The sequence below is a fragment of the Protomyctophum bolini genome (genome assembly GCF_963924005.1).
Source record: "Protomyctophum bolini genome assembly, chromosome: 4".
Classification (NCBI taxonomy): Eukaryota; Metazoa; Chordata; class Actinopteri; order Myctophiformes; family Myctophidae; genus Protomyctophum; species Protomyctophum bolini.
The window spans coordinates 37346145-37364783 of NC_137865.1; the positions used below are offsets into that span (position 1 = coordinate 37346145).

Here is an 18639-nt window from a genome sequence, read left to right on the forward strand (position 1 = left end):
GATCCCTCTATTTTATTTTAACTTATAATACTTATAATAATGACAATAATAATCATTTTAGTGCATTGCATTTTATTCTAATTTACTCTATTCCGTTCCAAGGCATTTTTATAATGCAATGCTGATGACTATCTTCTGATGACAGACAGACAGACAGACAGACAAGCTCACAATGCGCTTGTGGATCTGCCATTTTTAAAAGATTTTTGTTATACATTTCAAAACTTGAAATGAGACATTCCGTATAATGTGTAGCCTAGGCTACTTTTACTGCATTTCGATGCACAATACTTTTGTACTTTTACTCAAGCACATTTTAAATTCCTCACTTTTACTTGTACGTCTTCTTCTACAGTACATTGCAGTATTGACACTTTTACCTAAAGTAAAACATTTGAGTACTTTTTCCCACCACTGTGCCCCCTCCCATCTCCATTCCAGCCGCCGGTGCCACCCCCCCTTGTTGACCTACATATGATACGATCTGCTCACACGCTGCTCTTTACACCGCTCCTGTTTCTGTGCCACGTTTTTTTCATTATCATTCTTTCTTTCTCCCTCTCCTCTCTCTCTCTCTCTCTCTCTCTCTCCTCTCTCCTCTCTCTCTCCTTATCTGCCTATTATTATATTATTATCTCCTCCTCCTTTATTGAATTATTGACCACTCATCCAGTACGTGTCTGTCACTCACTCACTCACAGCCTTGTGGAAAGTGGAGCAGGCATATGACCGGCAGCCACTAGACACAGTGACAAGTCCGCTGTGTTCATGGAACTGTGAGCAGGGGTCAGTCCCTGCATGCATGTCCTGTGAGGAGGGGTCAGTCCCTACATGCATGTCCTGTGAGGAGGGGTCAGTCCCTGCATGCATTCCCTCGGTGGACGTAGCGCGTGGAAGGAAGGAACACGTTATTCCAACCAGTTCCTTTCCCCTCCTTCAGGTGCCCCGGCTGGCCAGGGGGAGGCAGTTACTGCATGTTTTTTCGTGAGGGTACCTACCCTAGGGGACACGGGGAACACATGCCAACCCCGCCTCGGGTATGGGCACTGATGACACGGAGGAGGAAACACACCGCCAGCACCCACAACGTCCCGAGTGGGAATCGAACCGTGAGGCGACAGCACTACCAACTGTGCCACCTAAATATATTGACAATTTCGACAACAAATATAAACTAGACTAAAATGTTAGGAAGGGACTAGTGGACAAGAGATCCAGTTTAAGTCTGTTTACTCTTGGTTGCACTGGTTCACAGAGCTTGTAGATCTGCTATTTTCAGCAAGTGTAAAATCAGCCATTACGACAGCATCAAGGCAGGCCAAAAGGCTGAACTCGATTCTGCATAATATTAATTTAATTTCAATATATAGTAAATGGCATTTTTTTGACAAGCTGGGAATAGTATATGTTATTATTATTACCTCTGACTTCAGTAAATAAATACTTACAGTAGTAGTCCATATTTTGGGCAAATTATGTCACGATCCCTTTAAGAGTTGTCATGGAAGTATGTGATGATGCAACAATAAAAACATTATAGCATTACAGCACTGTAGATTCTTTTGAACTATAGGAGACGCAAGCCGGCAAGCGTTGTGAGATAAGTGTGTGTGTGTGTGTGTGTGTGTGTGTGTGTGTGTGTGTGTGTGTGTGTGTGTGTGTGTGTCTGTGTGTGTGTGTGTGTGTGTGTGTGTGTGTGTGCGCGCGCGCATATGTGTGTGCATGCATGCTTCGGGGATGTGTGTGCGCACACTCGTGTATTCGCTGCATTAAGGCGGAAAAGACATGCTGTGCATGTATGGAGACCAATTATCAACTCCATAGCCTATAGGTCATGTTCTACTTGCCCAAAGGTCATGCTCACTTTCCCGAAAACTAAATCCATATAGGTAAAATGTGCACTTGTAGAATAAATTAATGTTAAATCCAATCGATAACTGGATGAGTGAATATTATTGGCTATTCATGTACAACTAGCAGCTGCACTTTGTAAAAGTTAAATTAAGACGGAATGCACTTGCCTGTCGGGCAACCTGGCAGCAAATTCCACTTGCCCAAACGTTTTATTTACTTGCCATGGGGAGTCGGGCACCCATTAGTGTCAACCCCTGTTGCCCCCTCACGTGCACGCGCGCATGCACTCACACATCGTCACACTCACATCATCCAGTTTACTCACGGTTAAGGCCCACGTCGTGGTAGGTGAGGATGGCGGGCCGGTTCCCTTTGGGCGCCCCCCGGATCACCACGTGCAGCATCCCGTAGGGGGTCTCAATGTCATGTTCCTGAAAACAGCAAAGCACATTCACATGCTCACACTCTACAGTGCACTACAGTGCTATCTCAAAGCCTGAGTTATACTCTAGTCTAGTTGTATAATGTTCCTGTGCTGAAATGTTACAATTTAGCAGACGCTCGTAATCCAGAGCGATTTACAGTAAGCAAGAACAACACAAGGTAATACATCGAATGCATATAAATAGTCATCTAGGATCATAAGTAAACCATAAAGAAACTAACATCCGTCTAAGAGTAGAATTATCTGTACATTGAAACTGTAAACACAATAAGATGCCAGATGAATAATGACCCGGCATCCGTCTTCATAACATGATCTAAATGACATTTTAGCCTTTGCATAAGCCTGCAAGGTCGTCGAGGCTAGGGCAAGTGCTACGGCACAGAAAATAGACGGTCTACAAGCTCACAACGTTTTTGAAGTTCCATAAGCACTTAAACCCTATACTTGGCCCCTTGCTTTTACAGTCTACAGCAAATCAACGCGTTGTGAGCTTCCAGATTGGCTATTTCCGACGACATGCCCAGAATGTGAATGCTATAATAGCGTGGCATTGTGGTTTTAATTGTAGGAGCTAAATCATTTTCAAGCTGGGAAATAAGAAAAAGAAAAAAGATTCCATCATGGTTGCTATCCAAGTGTTCTACACATTCCTCATTTAGTCAACATTAATGGTGTCATATTGTATTATTAGCAGTTTAAATGGGACGTGGGCCAATGTATATTTAGCAAATAAGTATGTGAGATATTCATCATATTAATTGCCTCAATATGAAAACATGACTCGTATTCAAACCTCTCTCGCAGTGACACACATTTTCTAAGCATTCACACCTCAAAATGGAGGTTGTAGATATTGGTTTCCATAAACACTATGCTCACGCGCACGCACGCACAGAGCAGGCCAGCAGGGTATAGGTTGAGGATTATGCCTGGTTTTGCAATAAGCTGCAGTGAAGCTACAGTGCAAAATCAAGAATGAAACCACTATTTAAAAGAAAATGGGTAAGGTTTCGCCTATAATGACATCACACCAAAAATAAAACCTACGATGACTAAAATTAAGACTATTGACAATTTCTTCAACAAATAAAAACTATAGGCTAATAGGTTTGGGAGGGACTAGTGGAGAAGAGATCCATGAGTATAACTAAAAAACAAGTCATTGTATGATTGGTTGCATGCTGAAAATAGCAGATCTACAAGCTCACAATGCGTCACATAGCGACACTTTGTGAGATTTGGTGTCAAAAATCAACACAGACACGCAAACCCACACACAAGTGCATGCAATCCGTGCATGCTATCACACAGAACCGAACTGCAGAGTGCAGACCCTTCCTCCGAAGGATGTTGAGGTGAATAATTATGCAGAATTATTTCCAAACACACACAGTAGGTTATGCATGTGCACGCACGCACGCTTGCACGCACACACAGTAGGCTAAACTGCAGCAGCATCTGTCTGCGTTGGCACGTCAAATGTGTGTCAGTGGGCCAAAGTCAAGCTATATGACCCATATGGTTCAGCAGACCAATGTCGATTTGGACAGCAACATTTTGATTTTGTTTTAGTCAGTTTTGAATACATGTTCATTTAGTCACATTTTTGTCAACTGAAATGTCTTAGTGTTGGTCTAGTTTTAGTCGACTACATATCATGAGATTTTATTCGACTAAAATGTGACAAAACATTTTTCATCAGTTTTAGTCAACGAAATTGACACTGCAACCGACCTAACATACGACGACAGCCGCATTACAAACACAATAAGAGCACACTAGCATAAAGCACGTAATACTGATTCCTTTAACAGCAAACCACAATAATTTTGCTTCGCTTCATTTCCGTTTTATTTTGATTAACATTCATGCTCTGACTTGACTTTGACTTTCAGAGTCAGTCAATATCCTGAACAAGCCTCTACACAGCAATGCTCAATTAAGCAGGAGACACACCAACCTGTATACCTTGTACATATATGTTTCACAGACAGCAGCACATGCACGCACACACACACACACACACACACACACACACACACACACACACACACACACACACACACACACACACACACACACACACACACACACACACACACACACACACACACACACACACACACACACACACACACACACACACACACACACACACACACACACACACACACACACACACACACAAACTCACTCACCCCATCCCAGCACTCTGGCATGTTGATGTAGTAGACCTTTTCTCTCAGAGAGAATGAAGGGGAGATTATTGCAGCTGACAGTGAGACGTGTATTCCAGACTACCTGTCCTGTGTCAAGAGGCTAGTAGTATACTGTATAGATCCTGGGCTACTGGAGGATAGATGGATAGATGCTGCTGCCTTTGCCTGTCCTCTATGCTGCTGCTGCACTGACTCTCAGCTTCACACACAGTATGCTACGCCTCACCCCATCCCCTCCTATAGGCCCGTTAGAGATGGAGGGGGTGGTGCAGAACGTGGATCATTGGTTGGGAGTGCCGTCTATCCGTCACTTGATTGGTCGGCTCCCCTGTCAATCGCTGTCCTGCTCTACTCAGTGTCCTGAGTGTTAATACAGCTCAGAGAATCATGTATACAAAATGTATAACCTTGTTACATTTGTACTCTGTACAAATTGATACGCTGGTATTGAAGATTTTCGCTGCGTATATCTCGTCTCGCTCTCTCTTCACTCTACTTCTACATTGCACCCAATTTCTCAAGACAAATACAATATTTTTGGCTTTTCTGCCTTTATTGATCATTTCAAGTGACAGAAAAGAGGGAGAGAGACGGGAAGAGACACGCAGCAAAGGTCGTCATGAACGGGACTCGAACACGCGACACGCCGCCAGGCCAAAGCCTATATATGTGGCATGCACTTGGACCACTTGGCCAGCGGGCACCATTCCTTCTTGTTTTTTAACCGAATGGGTACCCAGGTTGACTTGGATGTATTATCTTGGACACATACTATGTGTACACTGCACTACAGTATACATAGATCAGTTACAAATTAAAGGAAAACTCTGACTAAATGAGTGGAGAATCATGCTCCGTGGCATGTATAGGAATGGCAGCTCCGGCGCAGTTGACCTTGACTTTGGATCAAGATGACAAGAGGGAACCCATTGTCAGCCTTCTGAATGGTCCCTGACTGACCAACCAGCAGGCTCTTTCTGCCATGTTCCGTCCTGGTTCCGCCATATGGCTGTTTATGTTGAATTTGCAAAAACATGTCATTTAAAAACATAATTTATGCCCAGTTAGTCACTATACTGCACCTGAGACCTGAGATGTTCCTTTTTACTAAGCCAGTATACTATAGTAGACTGACAGGATATGGGGGAGAGAGAGAGAGACGGGGGAGTGACACGCAGCAAAGGTCGTCTGGATCGTCTTAAAGTGCTCAAAGCGTTTTACAATGGTTCATTCATTCATACATTGGGAGGTGAAGCGGCGATCAGTTGACGCCAGCGGCCAGCGTCCTCACTTCCCACATTCACACACCAATGGTGGCGAGCTCACACCATTGGAGGAAATGTAGGGTTCAGTGTCTTGCCCAATACAAGGACACTTCGACATGTGGACAGAAGAAGCATGGATTCGAACATTGGATGACATGCTCTACCTCCTGAGCCACGTACAGCCGCCCTCAAATCATTATGCTAATGGACCTTCTCACTCACCACACTTCAACCCAATTGAATACCTATGGGGGACATTTTGGGCCAAAGACAGCGCTCTCCGCCACTACAATCATCAAAATAACAAATGAGGGGATATTCTTTTGTAAGAATGGTGTTCCATTGACTCTCTCTGGTTTAAAAAAAGACTGGACTTCCAGATTGAAAGTGTTCCGGTGGCTTGTGGTGGCCCAACACCTTAAAACATTTGATGTTGTTAACAGCTGAGCTGGTCTATGTTCTATTACTTTGGCTTTCACGCCCACTTAAAGGAAGACTGACACGCCCCTCGGGAGCTAATAACTGCTATCAAACAATGCTATCATGATTCTGACGTCAGAGTGGCGAAAGCTTTCCCCAACGACTTCTATGCGGGCTCGCCGGGCTTGGTGGCCGTGGTAGCATAGCAACTTATGCTACTATTTTGGTGTCACATTTAGCTTGAATACTGGGTGAAAGTCTCATTAAAAAAATTATTTTTTCGCAACATTGTTCAGGTGAACTGTGTGTTTATGCTTGTTCATTGTAATAATCAATATCGCTATGATTATTTTATTTATCGCCGCGTCGCTCCGCATGACAACATAGTCTAGCCCGTCTCAGATGCAGGCTGCACACACACGGACGGACGGACGGACGGACGGACGTATAGTCTCTGGTCAGGTCCCCGCATTGAACTGGGCATGTGTGTACGCACACACACACACACACACACACAGACACACACACACACACACACACACACACACAACTTTTAGCCGTGGCTATAGTGCATGACAGCGGGGAAGAGATTCCGTGCCATTGCTTGTGTGTGTGTGTGTGTGTGTGTGTGTGTACACACACATGCCCAGTCCCCCGTAGAGGCTCATGATCTCGTCCGCAAGACTATGCCTCGGCATAGCGATATTTATTATTACAATGAATACAAACATAAACACACTATAGTTCACTTGAACAATGTTGTGGTAACTAACTACGGTATTACAGAGTGAGAGCGAGGGTGTACATGTCAGCCTGCGGCTGAGAGGGGAAAAGAACAGTAGTCGCGCTGCTCTCACAGCGGCCAGACAACAGCAGACCGTCCGTAGTCGCGACTGTCGCGCTGCGGGGCTGAGAGGTCTCAGAGCGGGCAGACAGGGGTGTTGGCGACCGGGGGAACATGGGACTCCAGTCCAAAATTTGCGCTTGTGCTGCAGTTCCCCTAAAAAACCCCACGCCAACCTCAATTGCATTCAAACTAAGCATTTCTGGCGAAAAAATAATTTTTTTCAATTACATTTATAGCCAATATGACGCTAAATGTACCGTCAAAAACGCTAGCCTGACCTATAGCCACTTGTTGCTAGCGCCGTAGCCCCGTTTCAAACTGTTTCAAACTGTTTTCAGTCAGACCACGTGATGTGCTGTACCACCCATATTAATTTCGGGGCATGTCAGCGGACCTTTAAGCTATCTTTCTTTGTTTTCTTTTCATTCTGTTTCTATGTCAGGAGGAGCACGGTTCTTTCATTGTTTTTAAGCTTTTCCATTTTGATTGATAACACAACATGCCGTCTGTCTATGGTTCTGCAAAATGAATTTTCATGCCATGGACACTGTCAAGTGCCAGAAGTGTACGCGAGTCTGCCGAGGAATGTAATGGCATCAGAGTGGCTGTTCTGCTGACTACAATGACATACTTGCACACATAGACGCATGCTCACACATGGGCAGACACACATGTATGTACAGTATGTATACGTAATTACGTATGTATGTATGTGCGCACACACACACACACACACACACACACACACACACACACACACACACAGAGGCGCTCTCTCCACTCTGCTATCTAGTTTTTCAGTAGTGTAGTCTTTGTCCTGCCCTCCACATCATCTCTCCTTTCTCTCTCTCTATCCCTCTTTTCTGTCTCCCTTCTATCCCTATTTCCTGTTCACAGATATAGCTTTAGCATGCTGACTCAACTTAACATTCCCATATCTGCTTTCCTCTCTCTCTGGTTATGTGGCTTGTTCCTACATGGAGGAGATTAACCACACAACCGCTGCTGCTTGTCATGTTTAAACAGACTGTGATGAATTCCTGTTCTGTTCTTTAACTACATAGAAGTGTCTATTTGTTTGTCTCTAAATGTTTTGATGAATTGAACAATGTGGACCCTGTTGTAAACAAGTGTAAGGCTTAATTGGGTCGTCCACTCAGTTAGCAGTCTTTGTATTGAGTTTGTGCTTGAAATGTACTGTAATTCTGCAAACTGTTAATAAAGATTTCAATCAATCAATCAAAAACTGCTCTCTTCCTGTCTTCATCTTTCTATCTCAACATCTCTCTTAGCACCTCCATTTTGCAGTCACACCCACGTGCTTGTTAGTTAACAACTCAAGCCCCATTTAAAAACAGCGATAGCTGATTCTCTTACAAGCTCACAGTACCTCGCAATGTGACATGTTGTGAGCCTGTAGATGTGCCATTTGTGCTATTTTCATCTTTCTTTTTGCGGTGCACACCGCTCCAATGACTGGCCATGTGTGTCCCTACGTGTCCCTAACAACCATATAGGCCGTGTGCAGCTCCCTACTAATGAGCCAAAACATTGGTTACCTCAGAAAATGGGCGGATATGCCACAGTTCTGCATGGTGCCGAAGACGGAGCAGAGTGCGAGGCTGCAGCCCCACCCTAAGAGACAGGGAAAGCTAATGCCTACTGTCCATTCTGTGAAAAACATACGAACACTTCCTCAGTCAGTGTACTAGAAACTCATGACAGAACAGATCACAGAATGGATTCGGAGAGATGAGACCTGTCTGCTGGACACCACTGCCGAGGTGCTCTACCTTGACAAGCCAGTTGATCGGAAAAGAATCATACTCAAAGTATAGGTAGAGTTATATTACGCCACAGTGACCGTTCCCTCGACACTTGCCCTTCTCGATGATGGGTCAGAACGCACAATGCTTCTTCTGCAGTGGAAAGCCTCTGCCTCAACCGAACACCTGAAGATCTGAAGATCAGAACTATCAGACAGGATGTGCATACACTGAAGGGGGCATCAGTGTTGTTCTGTGTCCCCAGCATGCTGGGGTGTAAAATACAGACACTTGGCCAGAATGCAGCTACAACAGTTTGAATCATCCTGATTGGGGCCTAATCATCCCAAACCGAGCAGGTGAGGTTGGGGCCTCCAGGTGGGCCATCTGCACAAGACTGGGCTGGACCCTTCAGGGCCCAGCCAGAGCCCTGGAAAGCAACCTCCAGTCAAGACAATGTATATTGACTATAACAGAGCCCCAGAGAACACAGAGCTCAAGAAGTGTGGAGAAACACTGGCAGGAGGCCACCAAGATACAATGCCCCAGAGACCCAGAGTGTGCTACCGCTCGCAGTAAGGAGATCAACTGCCGCAGCAACGATGTCATGAGAGGCAAGTCTTCACCAAATAACCCTGAACCTAATCGGTGTGTCAAGAGACCAACGTTTCACCCCCACAGTTCCCTGCAGTGGCCAGTGAAGACAAACACTGTGCCTGAAAGGGACGAGTCGAAGGTCAGAAAGCCCACCTCCTGAAATGTCCTGCGACCATTTTGAAAAATGGCTGCCATGGTCACAGTACAAATCTAAATAGTACACTGTAGTCCTCATCCTTGGAAATGTATGATTAGTCACCAGAATCAAGATCCTATTAGTTGGTCTAGTTATAAAATAACAGCAGGTGGTGGCCATTTTTGGAAAATGACTACCATGGTCACCACGGGACAAATCTGCGATGGCCCTATAGCCAAAAATGTTGCTTATGGAATGCTCTAACTGTGTGCCAAATTTCATAGTTATCGTAAAGTGCACGATTCCATCAAAATTCTGCCTGTAGCGCCTCCGCTAGTAGGAACAGCTGCAATACCACTGGGTGACCTACCTTCAAGTGACGCTGTTGAGCACTATTACAATATCACAGTACAGTACAGGAGTACAGTACAGATTAGCCTACAGAACATTATACGGTACAGTACAGAGTACTACAGTACAGTAACTACCACAAAACGAGTATAGTTGCACCGCTCTATTCACACTGGTGTGATTTTTTTCAATTATGGCCTATAACATGCCCGAAAGACTGAGGCTGTGCCAGGTTAAAAGTGGTTATGTATAATATATGCACTGTCTTCACACATACTGTATACCTGGCTGCTATATATCAATATACGATATATCGTTACATGCCTACTGTACACTGCATACATGTATTAATGCGATAGAACCTCATTACACACAGTAAGCCAGCTGGCATCAGGGATATGGAAGGAGGAGGCAGATCGAGAGCTATGTTGGGAGCAAAAGTGTCAGACGAAGACAAGTGCAGAGTAGAGGTGTTTTTGTGAGACAATGCACCTATAGCGCCTGACTCTAGCATTAGTGCGAGGATGTTACTGAAATAGACTGTCAACGCATGCAGGCCAGGTGTGAAAACCTTCACAAGCAATTCGATCAATTAAATTATGCAAGTTAATGTTGTTATGCTATCTATATTAGGGGTGGGACGATTCACTTACCTCCTGATTCGATATGATATCGATACCTAGGGTGCCGATTTACATTCTTAATTATATTGCGATTCTGCGATTCAACGATTGTTGCGATTCAATATTACGAGCCCCCCGAATTACTGGGTACGGGCTTAAGTTCCGACATACTATTGGTTCGACTGTCATTAGACTGACAACTTTCCTCAAACCCTAACCTAACCCTAACCGCAAGCACGGAGCAGCGCATGTTCGACCGCATGTCCAACCGTTGTTCCCGCATGTATGATCTGCGCGTGCATCCCCAATTATTAGCTTTTTATTATACTTCAACGACACGTTTTAACCAAAAACTATAAATTATATAAACCATGAAAACTTTAATTATGATAAACTTCAATGCAGCCAGATAACAGTCAGTTATTGTCTTTATGGCATAAAATAAAAATCGATCACAATATTGTAGTGAATGGATTGTTTTTGCCCACCCCTACCAAATGTGACTGTAGACATCAGCCCTTACCTTCCAATCACCTGGTGGCATTAGTTGGTCAGGGTTCTCCTACAGAGAGAGAAAGAGAGAGAGAGAGAGAGCGAGAGAGAGAGACAGAGAGAGAGAGCAGCATCCGATAGGAGACAGAGGAGAATAACACAAAGAGAAAACCGAGATAAAGTGAATGAGATGGAGAGGAAAAGGAACCACACAAGTTTGAATCCACTCTAGCACATATAATACATTCCCTAGACATTACAATGGAGTTTCCGCCTCACCACCAGGGGGCAGAGTGATTAAAGCTGTGAGCACACACAAAGAGCAGCATTTAATGATGTAAAGAATAAAGACCACATCAGATCCAGTTTACTGTTTCACAGAATCATCCTCACAATGGGCCATCGAGTGTTTTCCATGAAAACACTCGAAAAGCGATAATCTCACTGCAAAAAAATTATAAAATCCTTTTGTGAGATTGCATTGGGATTAATTGTAATAAGTGAGGGACCGTAAATCAGTGTTATTTTTAAATGTGACATCGGACCTGTATGTGGTAGCTGTTGAACACATCAAATGCTTGAAGAGACAACGGTTACATCTTTAGCTTGTTAACATAATAGTAATGTGATGATAACCCACTTAGTTAACAAATGATTGAAATCAGATTTTTGTTTTCTTCCGAAAAATAAAGGGAAGCTCCGCACTCTCAAAACTGTGCACAATCAATTTATTTGCAATCTTTCGGTCTCTACTGACCCTGAAGGCCTATAGACCAAAATCTTGCAAATAAACTTTTTTGAGTGTGCAGAGCTTCCCTATATTTTTTCTTCATTATCAATTTGTGACTCCAGCACCTCACTCAAGTTTTTTTTTAGCAGATGAGCGCTGTTTTGTTTTTGTTTGTTTATACATTTTGTCTTTTCTTTTCTTTAAAGAATCATCTCACAGTTCTGTGAGATGATTTTGGGGAACTGAGGCCTGACAACACTACAACACAAAAATATTTCAGGTGACTAAAATATGATAGAAACTTAAAACTTATCCCTAAACTACTTTGCCTTTTTAACTATTTTGAAAAACATTTTTGAATAGTTAAAAGCCAATCTACAAGCTCACAATGTGTTGATGTAGATTGGCCAATTTAACTATATATATATTTTTTTTTAAAAAGGCAAAGTAGTTCAGGGATAAGGGTTTTAGCATTGACGAAAATATGACAACAACTAAAATCTAAATTTGCTGTCAAAATCAACACTGCAGGGACAGTACAACCTGTGTTATTTCAAACCTCCACGTGAGTGAAATGACTCCTGCTTTCATCCCTCCGTCCAAAGAAGACATCACAAAAGAACCGGATCACAACCAGGATTAATCAGGGTGGATTATATCTCACATTCATATATTACACATGCAAAAGGTTAGTTCTTTATAGATGTTGGTTGCAAAGGGGAACAATCCGAAGCAGACATGTCTGGAGAGAAAATAAGTTATAAAAGAAAGGGTTGGTGAGGAAGAGGACAATACAAAAATGGGAAGATAGATATGATTATAATTATCGTCGTCACAGAGAGTGAAAGAGGGGTAAGTGAACAGAAACAAGGGTAGGTCACACCTAGAAAGAGAGGGGTCAGTACAGAATGACATGAAGTGAACAGAAACAAGGCTGGGTCAGACCTAGAGAGAGAGGTCAGTACAGAATGACATGAAGTGAACAGAAACAAGGCTGGGTCAGACCTAGAGAGAGAGAGGTCAGTACAGAATGACATGCAGTGAACAGAAACAAGGGTGGGTCACACCTAGAGAGAGAGGGTTCAGTACAGAATGACATGAAGTGAACAGAAACAAGGCTGGGTCAGACCTAGAGAGAGAGAGGTCAGTGCAGAATGACATGCAGTGAAACGGAACAAGGGTAGGTCATACCTAGAGAGAGAGGTCAGTACAGAATGACATGCAGTGAACAGAAACAAGGGTGGGTCACACCTAGAGAGAGAGGGGTCAGTACAGAATGACATGAAGTGAACAGAAACAAGGCTGTGTCAGACCTAGAGAGAGAGAGGTCAGTACAGAATGGCATGCAGTGAACAGGAACAAGGGTGGGTCAGACCTAGAGAGAGGTCAGTACAGAATGACATGCAGTGAACAGAAACAAGGGTGGGTCAGACCTAGAGAGAGAGAGGTCAGTACAGAATGACATGCAGTGAACAGAAACAAGGGTAGGTCACACCTAGAGAGAGAGGTCAGTACAGAATGACATGCAGTGAACAGAAACAAGGGTGGGTCAGACCTAGAGAGAGAGAGGTCAGTACAGAATGACATGCAGTGAACAGAAACAAGGGTAGGTCACACCTAGAGAGAGAGGTCAGTACAGAATGACATGCAGTGAACAGAAACAAGGGTAGGTCACACCTAGAGAGAGAGGTCAGTACAGAATGACATGCAGTGAACAGAAACAAGGCTGGGTCAGACCTAGAGAGAGAGAGGTCAGTACAGAATGGCATGCAGTGAACAGGAACAAGGGTGGGTCAGACCTAGAGAGAGGTCAGTACAGAATGACATGCAGTGAACAGAAACAAGGGTGGGTCAGACCTAGAGAGAGAGAGGTCAGTACAGAATGACATGCAGTGAACAGAAACAAGGGTAGGTCACACCTAGAGAGAGAGGTCAGTACAGAATGACATGCAGTGAACAGAAACAAGGGTGGGTCAGACCTAGAGAGAGAGGTCAGTACAGAATGACATGCAGTGAACAGAAACAAGGGTAGGTCACACCTAGAGAAAGAGGTCAGTACAGAATGACATGCACTCACAAACTGCCCTGAGAAGCAATCAACCTCCAGTGGTGGAAAAAGTACTCATATTTCGTATCGTAGCTGCAATGTATAAATACTAAGTAAAAGTCGAGAATTCTAAATGTACTTACTAGAAGTATAAAAGTATTGCCATCAAAATGTACTTGAGTACCAAAAGTATAAAATACGCATTATGCAGAATGTCCTATTTCAAGTTTTCTAATGCATTAAAAAATATTTTGAAAATAGCAGATTTACAAGCTCACAATACATCACATCGTGAGTCGCGACACATTGTGAACTTGTAGATCTGTTATTTTCAAATGGCCGTCTTAAATAATTCTATTGGAGTAAAGGTACAATATTTGGATCCAAAATGTAGCAGAGTAGAAGTAAAATAGTAAATTGAAAATTGGAAATACTCAAGTAAAGTACAATACCTCAAATGTGTACTTAAGCACAGTACTTAAGTAAATGTATGTATGTTGCTTTCCACCACTGCATTCTACAGAACAGAAACTAGGGTGGGTTCACACCCTTGTTTCAGAACTAGAGAGGCATCAGTACAGAATGTCATGCACTCACAAACAGGACATGAAGCTTCCCTGAATAGCAATGAACTAACCTTTCTGATCACGTCAGATTGGTTAACATTTAGAAAATGCTACCATTGGTGAAGCTGCTTGAAATTCAACTGTGGAACAAATTGTTTCACAGTTGAATTTCAAGCAGCTCAAACAATCCCAACTTCAACATTTTCAAACAGATCCATCACTTCTAGGGCAACTTCATGCTCGTTAGTCAGGGGATATTAAAACAAAATCTGAAAATAAATTATGTACCAATACATTTCTGCACCAATGGTCTAGTAGTACTGTAGTAGTAACATCTCACAAAAGGATTGAAATTCAGTTTCCCTAGGAGAATCTGTGACAGCTGCTGAAAGTTAACAATAGGAGTGTTTTTCGTGCATAAACAAATGCTTGAATAGATTCAGAATCATGAAAAAACCCCAGTTTGAAACAGAATGTCAGTCTTTGTGAGATGTGTTACATAACACCTTTACAAACACATTGGTGAAGAAATGTATTGGTACAGTAAGAAATGTATTCTCAGATTGGACATGTTTCAGATAATATTCCCGGACTATGTGGATTTCATGCAATATGGCTGGTTTGTTCTGGCGTAAAGTTGGTGAATATACAAGAAGGTTGCAGGAGGGCGGTCGGACCAGCAGGCGGCACTCTTCTCACTTGTATAACCCTCATCCCAGATAGTGTACTGTGTATATATGACTGTGGCTTCTATCAGCTCATTGAGGAGGCCTTCTGTGTACTGTATAGCTTTGTGTTGGGAGGGTGACATTTACACTTTAACAAGCAAAGAGACCAGTAGCTCCCATATTTATGTTAATATAAATAGAGACAGCCTATGAAACAGCATTTAACATGATCAATACAGAGTACGCATCTACAATTTTTTGGGTGGTAAATTAAATTAGGCTTCGGGAGGAGATGAGTGACTGAAATACAGTGAAGAAGCACTTTGGACTGCACTGCATTTGCCTTTCTAATGAGTAGGACTATTTTGTTTTACGTTTACATTTGAATTATTGTATCCGTTTTGATAAAGCACTTTGCTCTGTATTGATTAGCTCGATATACAATAATCACAAATGTTGATTATTAGAATGCGGCAGCTAGAATTTTAACAAATACCAGAAGAAGAGATCACATTAGTCCTGTCCTGTCAACACTACATTGATTACCAGTATCGTTTAGAATAGATTTCAAAGCACTTTTATTTGTTTATAAAGCACTTAATAACTTTGCACCTTCGTATATTAAGGATTCCATAAAGTTTTATGTTCCAACAAGAACACTCAGGTCTTTATCTGCTCTTCTTAAAATTACCCAAAGCTTAACATAAGAACACCGGTCTATGGCCCCAAGTTGTGGAACACACTACCACTGCACCTTAAAAGGACGACCTCCCCTGCTGTTTTTAAGAGCGTATTGCTATTTGTATATATTTTGTCTTGTATGAAAGGTGCTAGACAAATAAAGTTTATTATTAATTATTATTATTACCCATATTATTATTATTATTAGTTCATATTGAAGGGTGCTATCCCTCTAACATCTGGCTTTCGGAAAATGTCCTCATATGCAGCCAAAGTCTATGACCTTTTTAATGTTTGTTAGCACTTTAAACAGACACCAGGCGTCCCTCACTTCACACGAGTGTGATTTGTATTATTTTGTAGCCTAGCCTATTATTACTATGTTCACGTGATATCTGTGTTGCGTGGTGCTCCCTGCTCTGTGCTGCTGTGCTGAGTGTATCCCGTTGCATCCTCTGTCCTGGTTGGTTCTGGTAGTTACCGGGAGGACCCCGCTGGTCCGACTGCGGGTTCGGCGGAGCCATTGCCGTGCCATGCCATGCCAGCCGCGAGCGGGGCGGCTGTGGGGGGATGGGGGGTTGGTGAGGGGCGCGGCTCGGCGGCCGGTGCAGGGGAGGGCGTTCGCCACGCCCCCCGGCGCCGCCTCGGCTCCTCCTCTATCCTGCTGTATCGTGAAACAACAAACAAGGTGTGTTAATATTGGGTAAGGAAGGACACAGCCATGTTATTGGCCAACAAGGTGTGTTATATTGGGTGTGTTACAAGGACACAACCATTCATTGGCCCACTGGAATCCAGGCCTGGCTAGACCGGACCTCATCATTTCCTTTTATGAGTAGCCTAGCACTTTTATTTGAAAGGTCTGACGAAAGCCATGGGTGAAGGAGAAATACAGAGGCCTGGAATGAGGGTGATGTTCAATAAGCTTGTTGGGGTGTGGTGAAGAGATACAGTAGATATACGTAGGACAAATTGTTCAGAGTTAACAGTCTCCTCAGCCCCAGGGCAAAATGTAGAAGTCACTATATGCCGCCGTGTCTTGAGCTTCTGACATTCAAAGGTCACACACTCATGGTAGAGTTGAGACTGCAAGAAAAATAACGTGATTGAAAGACCCAAAGGAAGGAGGGAGGAGCAGCATTTAAAAGTGGACGTTTGCGTCCAGATACGGGCTATATATAAAGCAATTATAAGTCTGTGGAATGGAGTCATGCAGACATAACTGGACTGATCAGTAGACTTTATACAATGCGAGCAGTGAGTCCTAATGATCCATGCAGATTAACACTTTAAACCGTCTATACTTAGTAAACTGGACATGAGTTGCCGCTGTACTTGATGCACTCTTCTTCTCTCTACACAAAATTGCTATGATTTAAATACATGACAATCTACAAGCTCTCAACGTGTTGCAACACAGCACGCTGTGAGCTAGCGTAGCAAAGTACTCACAGAGGCTTTACATGTGTGGGGGCCAGGGAAGAGAGTAAAACAAAATAACAACTTTATTAGAAAAGGTAAAAAGTAAGAGAAGAAAATGAAAAGCAATAAAACACTAAAAGTGACGAGTTAAAGGTAGGGTAAGACGGTAAGAGATATGTTTTGCTTAAAACAAAAGGTTTCTTGTTAAAAGGTTAAATCACTATATTCTGTACAGTAATCATTGCTATAGTGTTTGTTCAGGAACATGGGTATCCCTGTCTCTTCAGTTCTTTAATAAACAGAAAATACATTTTCAGGTAGGTGACAAATATTCAGCCAATCAGGAGAAAGTAGCCTCAGCTTACATTTTATAGTGTTTCAGTTGCAAGTTTTTATAGTGTTTCAGTTCCAAATTTGTCTGCTCATTTCATTGTGTCGACTCATCACTTACAATTCCTCTTTTAATCTGTAGTATCCTCCTGACTGAGTTCTCTATCCTGATTGGAAACAATTGGTCCCCCGACCTGAAAATGTATTTTCTGTTTAATAAAAAGCTGGAGAGACATGGAGACTCCTGCTACTAACCAAGCACTTTACAGCAACGAGTACTATCACGATATAGAGCTTTTTAACACTTATTTTAACCAAAGAAAATCACTTACACCCTACCTTTAAAAACAAAGTCGACTCGGGAACGGGAAGGCTATTCTGTGAATCTGAACAGGTGGGTTTTCAGGGCGGTTTTGAAAGTAGGGAGGGAGGGGACGTCACATCTCTGATGCATTTGGGGAGTGCATTCCAGAGGGTGGGGGCAGCAGAGCCCTGTCGAGCAAGATACGGTGTGCTCGGGTACACTTGAATCTTGGCACATTAGTATGGATTGGAAGAGAAGCAAACAAAAGTGTGCTTTAGTGTGGAAGTGTGGATTAGAAAATAGAAATATGACATGGTCGAATGATTTCAGGAGACGGGGGAAGCTGGCATTTTGGGCATGCAAAGAATGCACACCTTCCACCACTACCAGCAATGTGTCCTCATTTACAGTATGTCCAAGACACATCCGCGATATCTTGACATACTACTGTAATCACTTCTTGCTCATTCTTATGTTATTTTTTTTATTTAAACCACCAATTAAAGCATGACAGATGCTGTGGTGTGATGTATGCATTCCTGGCGTCCTCGCTCGTATCAGACTCAGAGTTTGATGAATATTAATTACCATTTACTGCTGTCCACTGAGCAGATAAAGAAAGCCAGGAGGCAGTGGTTTCATGAAAGTCTTACAGGGTGATATTCCCTAATTAAAGTATATGCTACTACTAATTGAAATAAGCCTGATTGGTAATAATTCCATCTGGCTTCTTTTTTAAATGGGAAACAGGGTTAGCATTAAACTGGAACCTGCAACACACAGACAGACACTAGACTTGAATGAGTAAATGTTACCCAGACGCATGCTGTGGAAGACATGCTGTTAAGACACCTTCAGCATTGGTTAGTGATT

General features: G+C 42.9%; 1 protein-coding gene across 4 annotated transcripts in view; it reads right to left on the reverse strand.

The window, feature by feature from the left end:
- The window catches only part of ndrg4 (NDRG family member 4), a gene marked incomplete at its 5' end in the record, with an annotated part of 64173 nt that overhangs the window by 18605 nt on the left and 26929 nt on the right, over nucleotides 1–18639 (reverse strand). For 2 of the 4 annotated variants that reach the window (XM_080761021.1, XM_080761020.1), the window contains 3 exons: nucleotides 2180–2285; nucleotides 11050–11088; nucleotides 16192–16374. In XM_080761021.1, the coding sequence (XP_080617147.1) occupies nucleotides 2180–2285; nucleotides 11050–11088; nucleotides 16192–16374 (328 nt within the window). The remainder of the gene's footprint in view (nucleotides 1–2179; nucleotides 2286–11049; nucleotides 11089–16191; nucleotides 16375–18639) is intronic. The other 2 variants (XM_080761023.1, XM_080761022.1) reach the window with 1 other exon arrangement.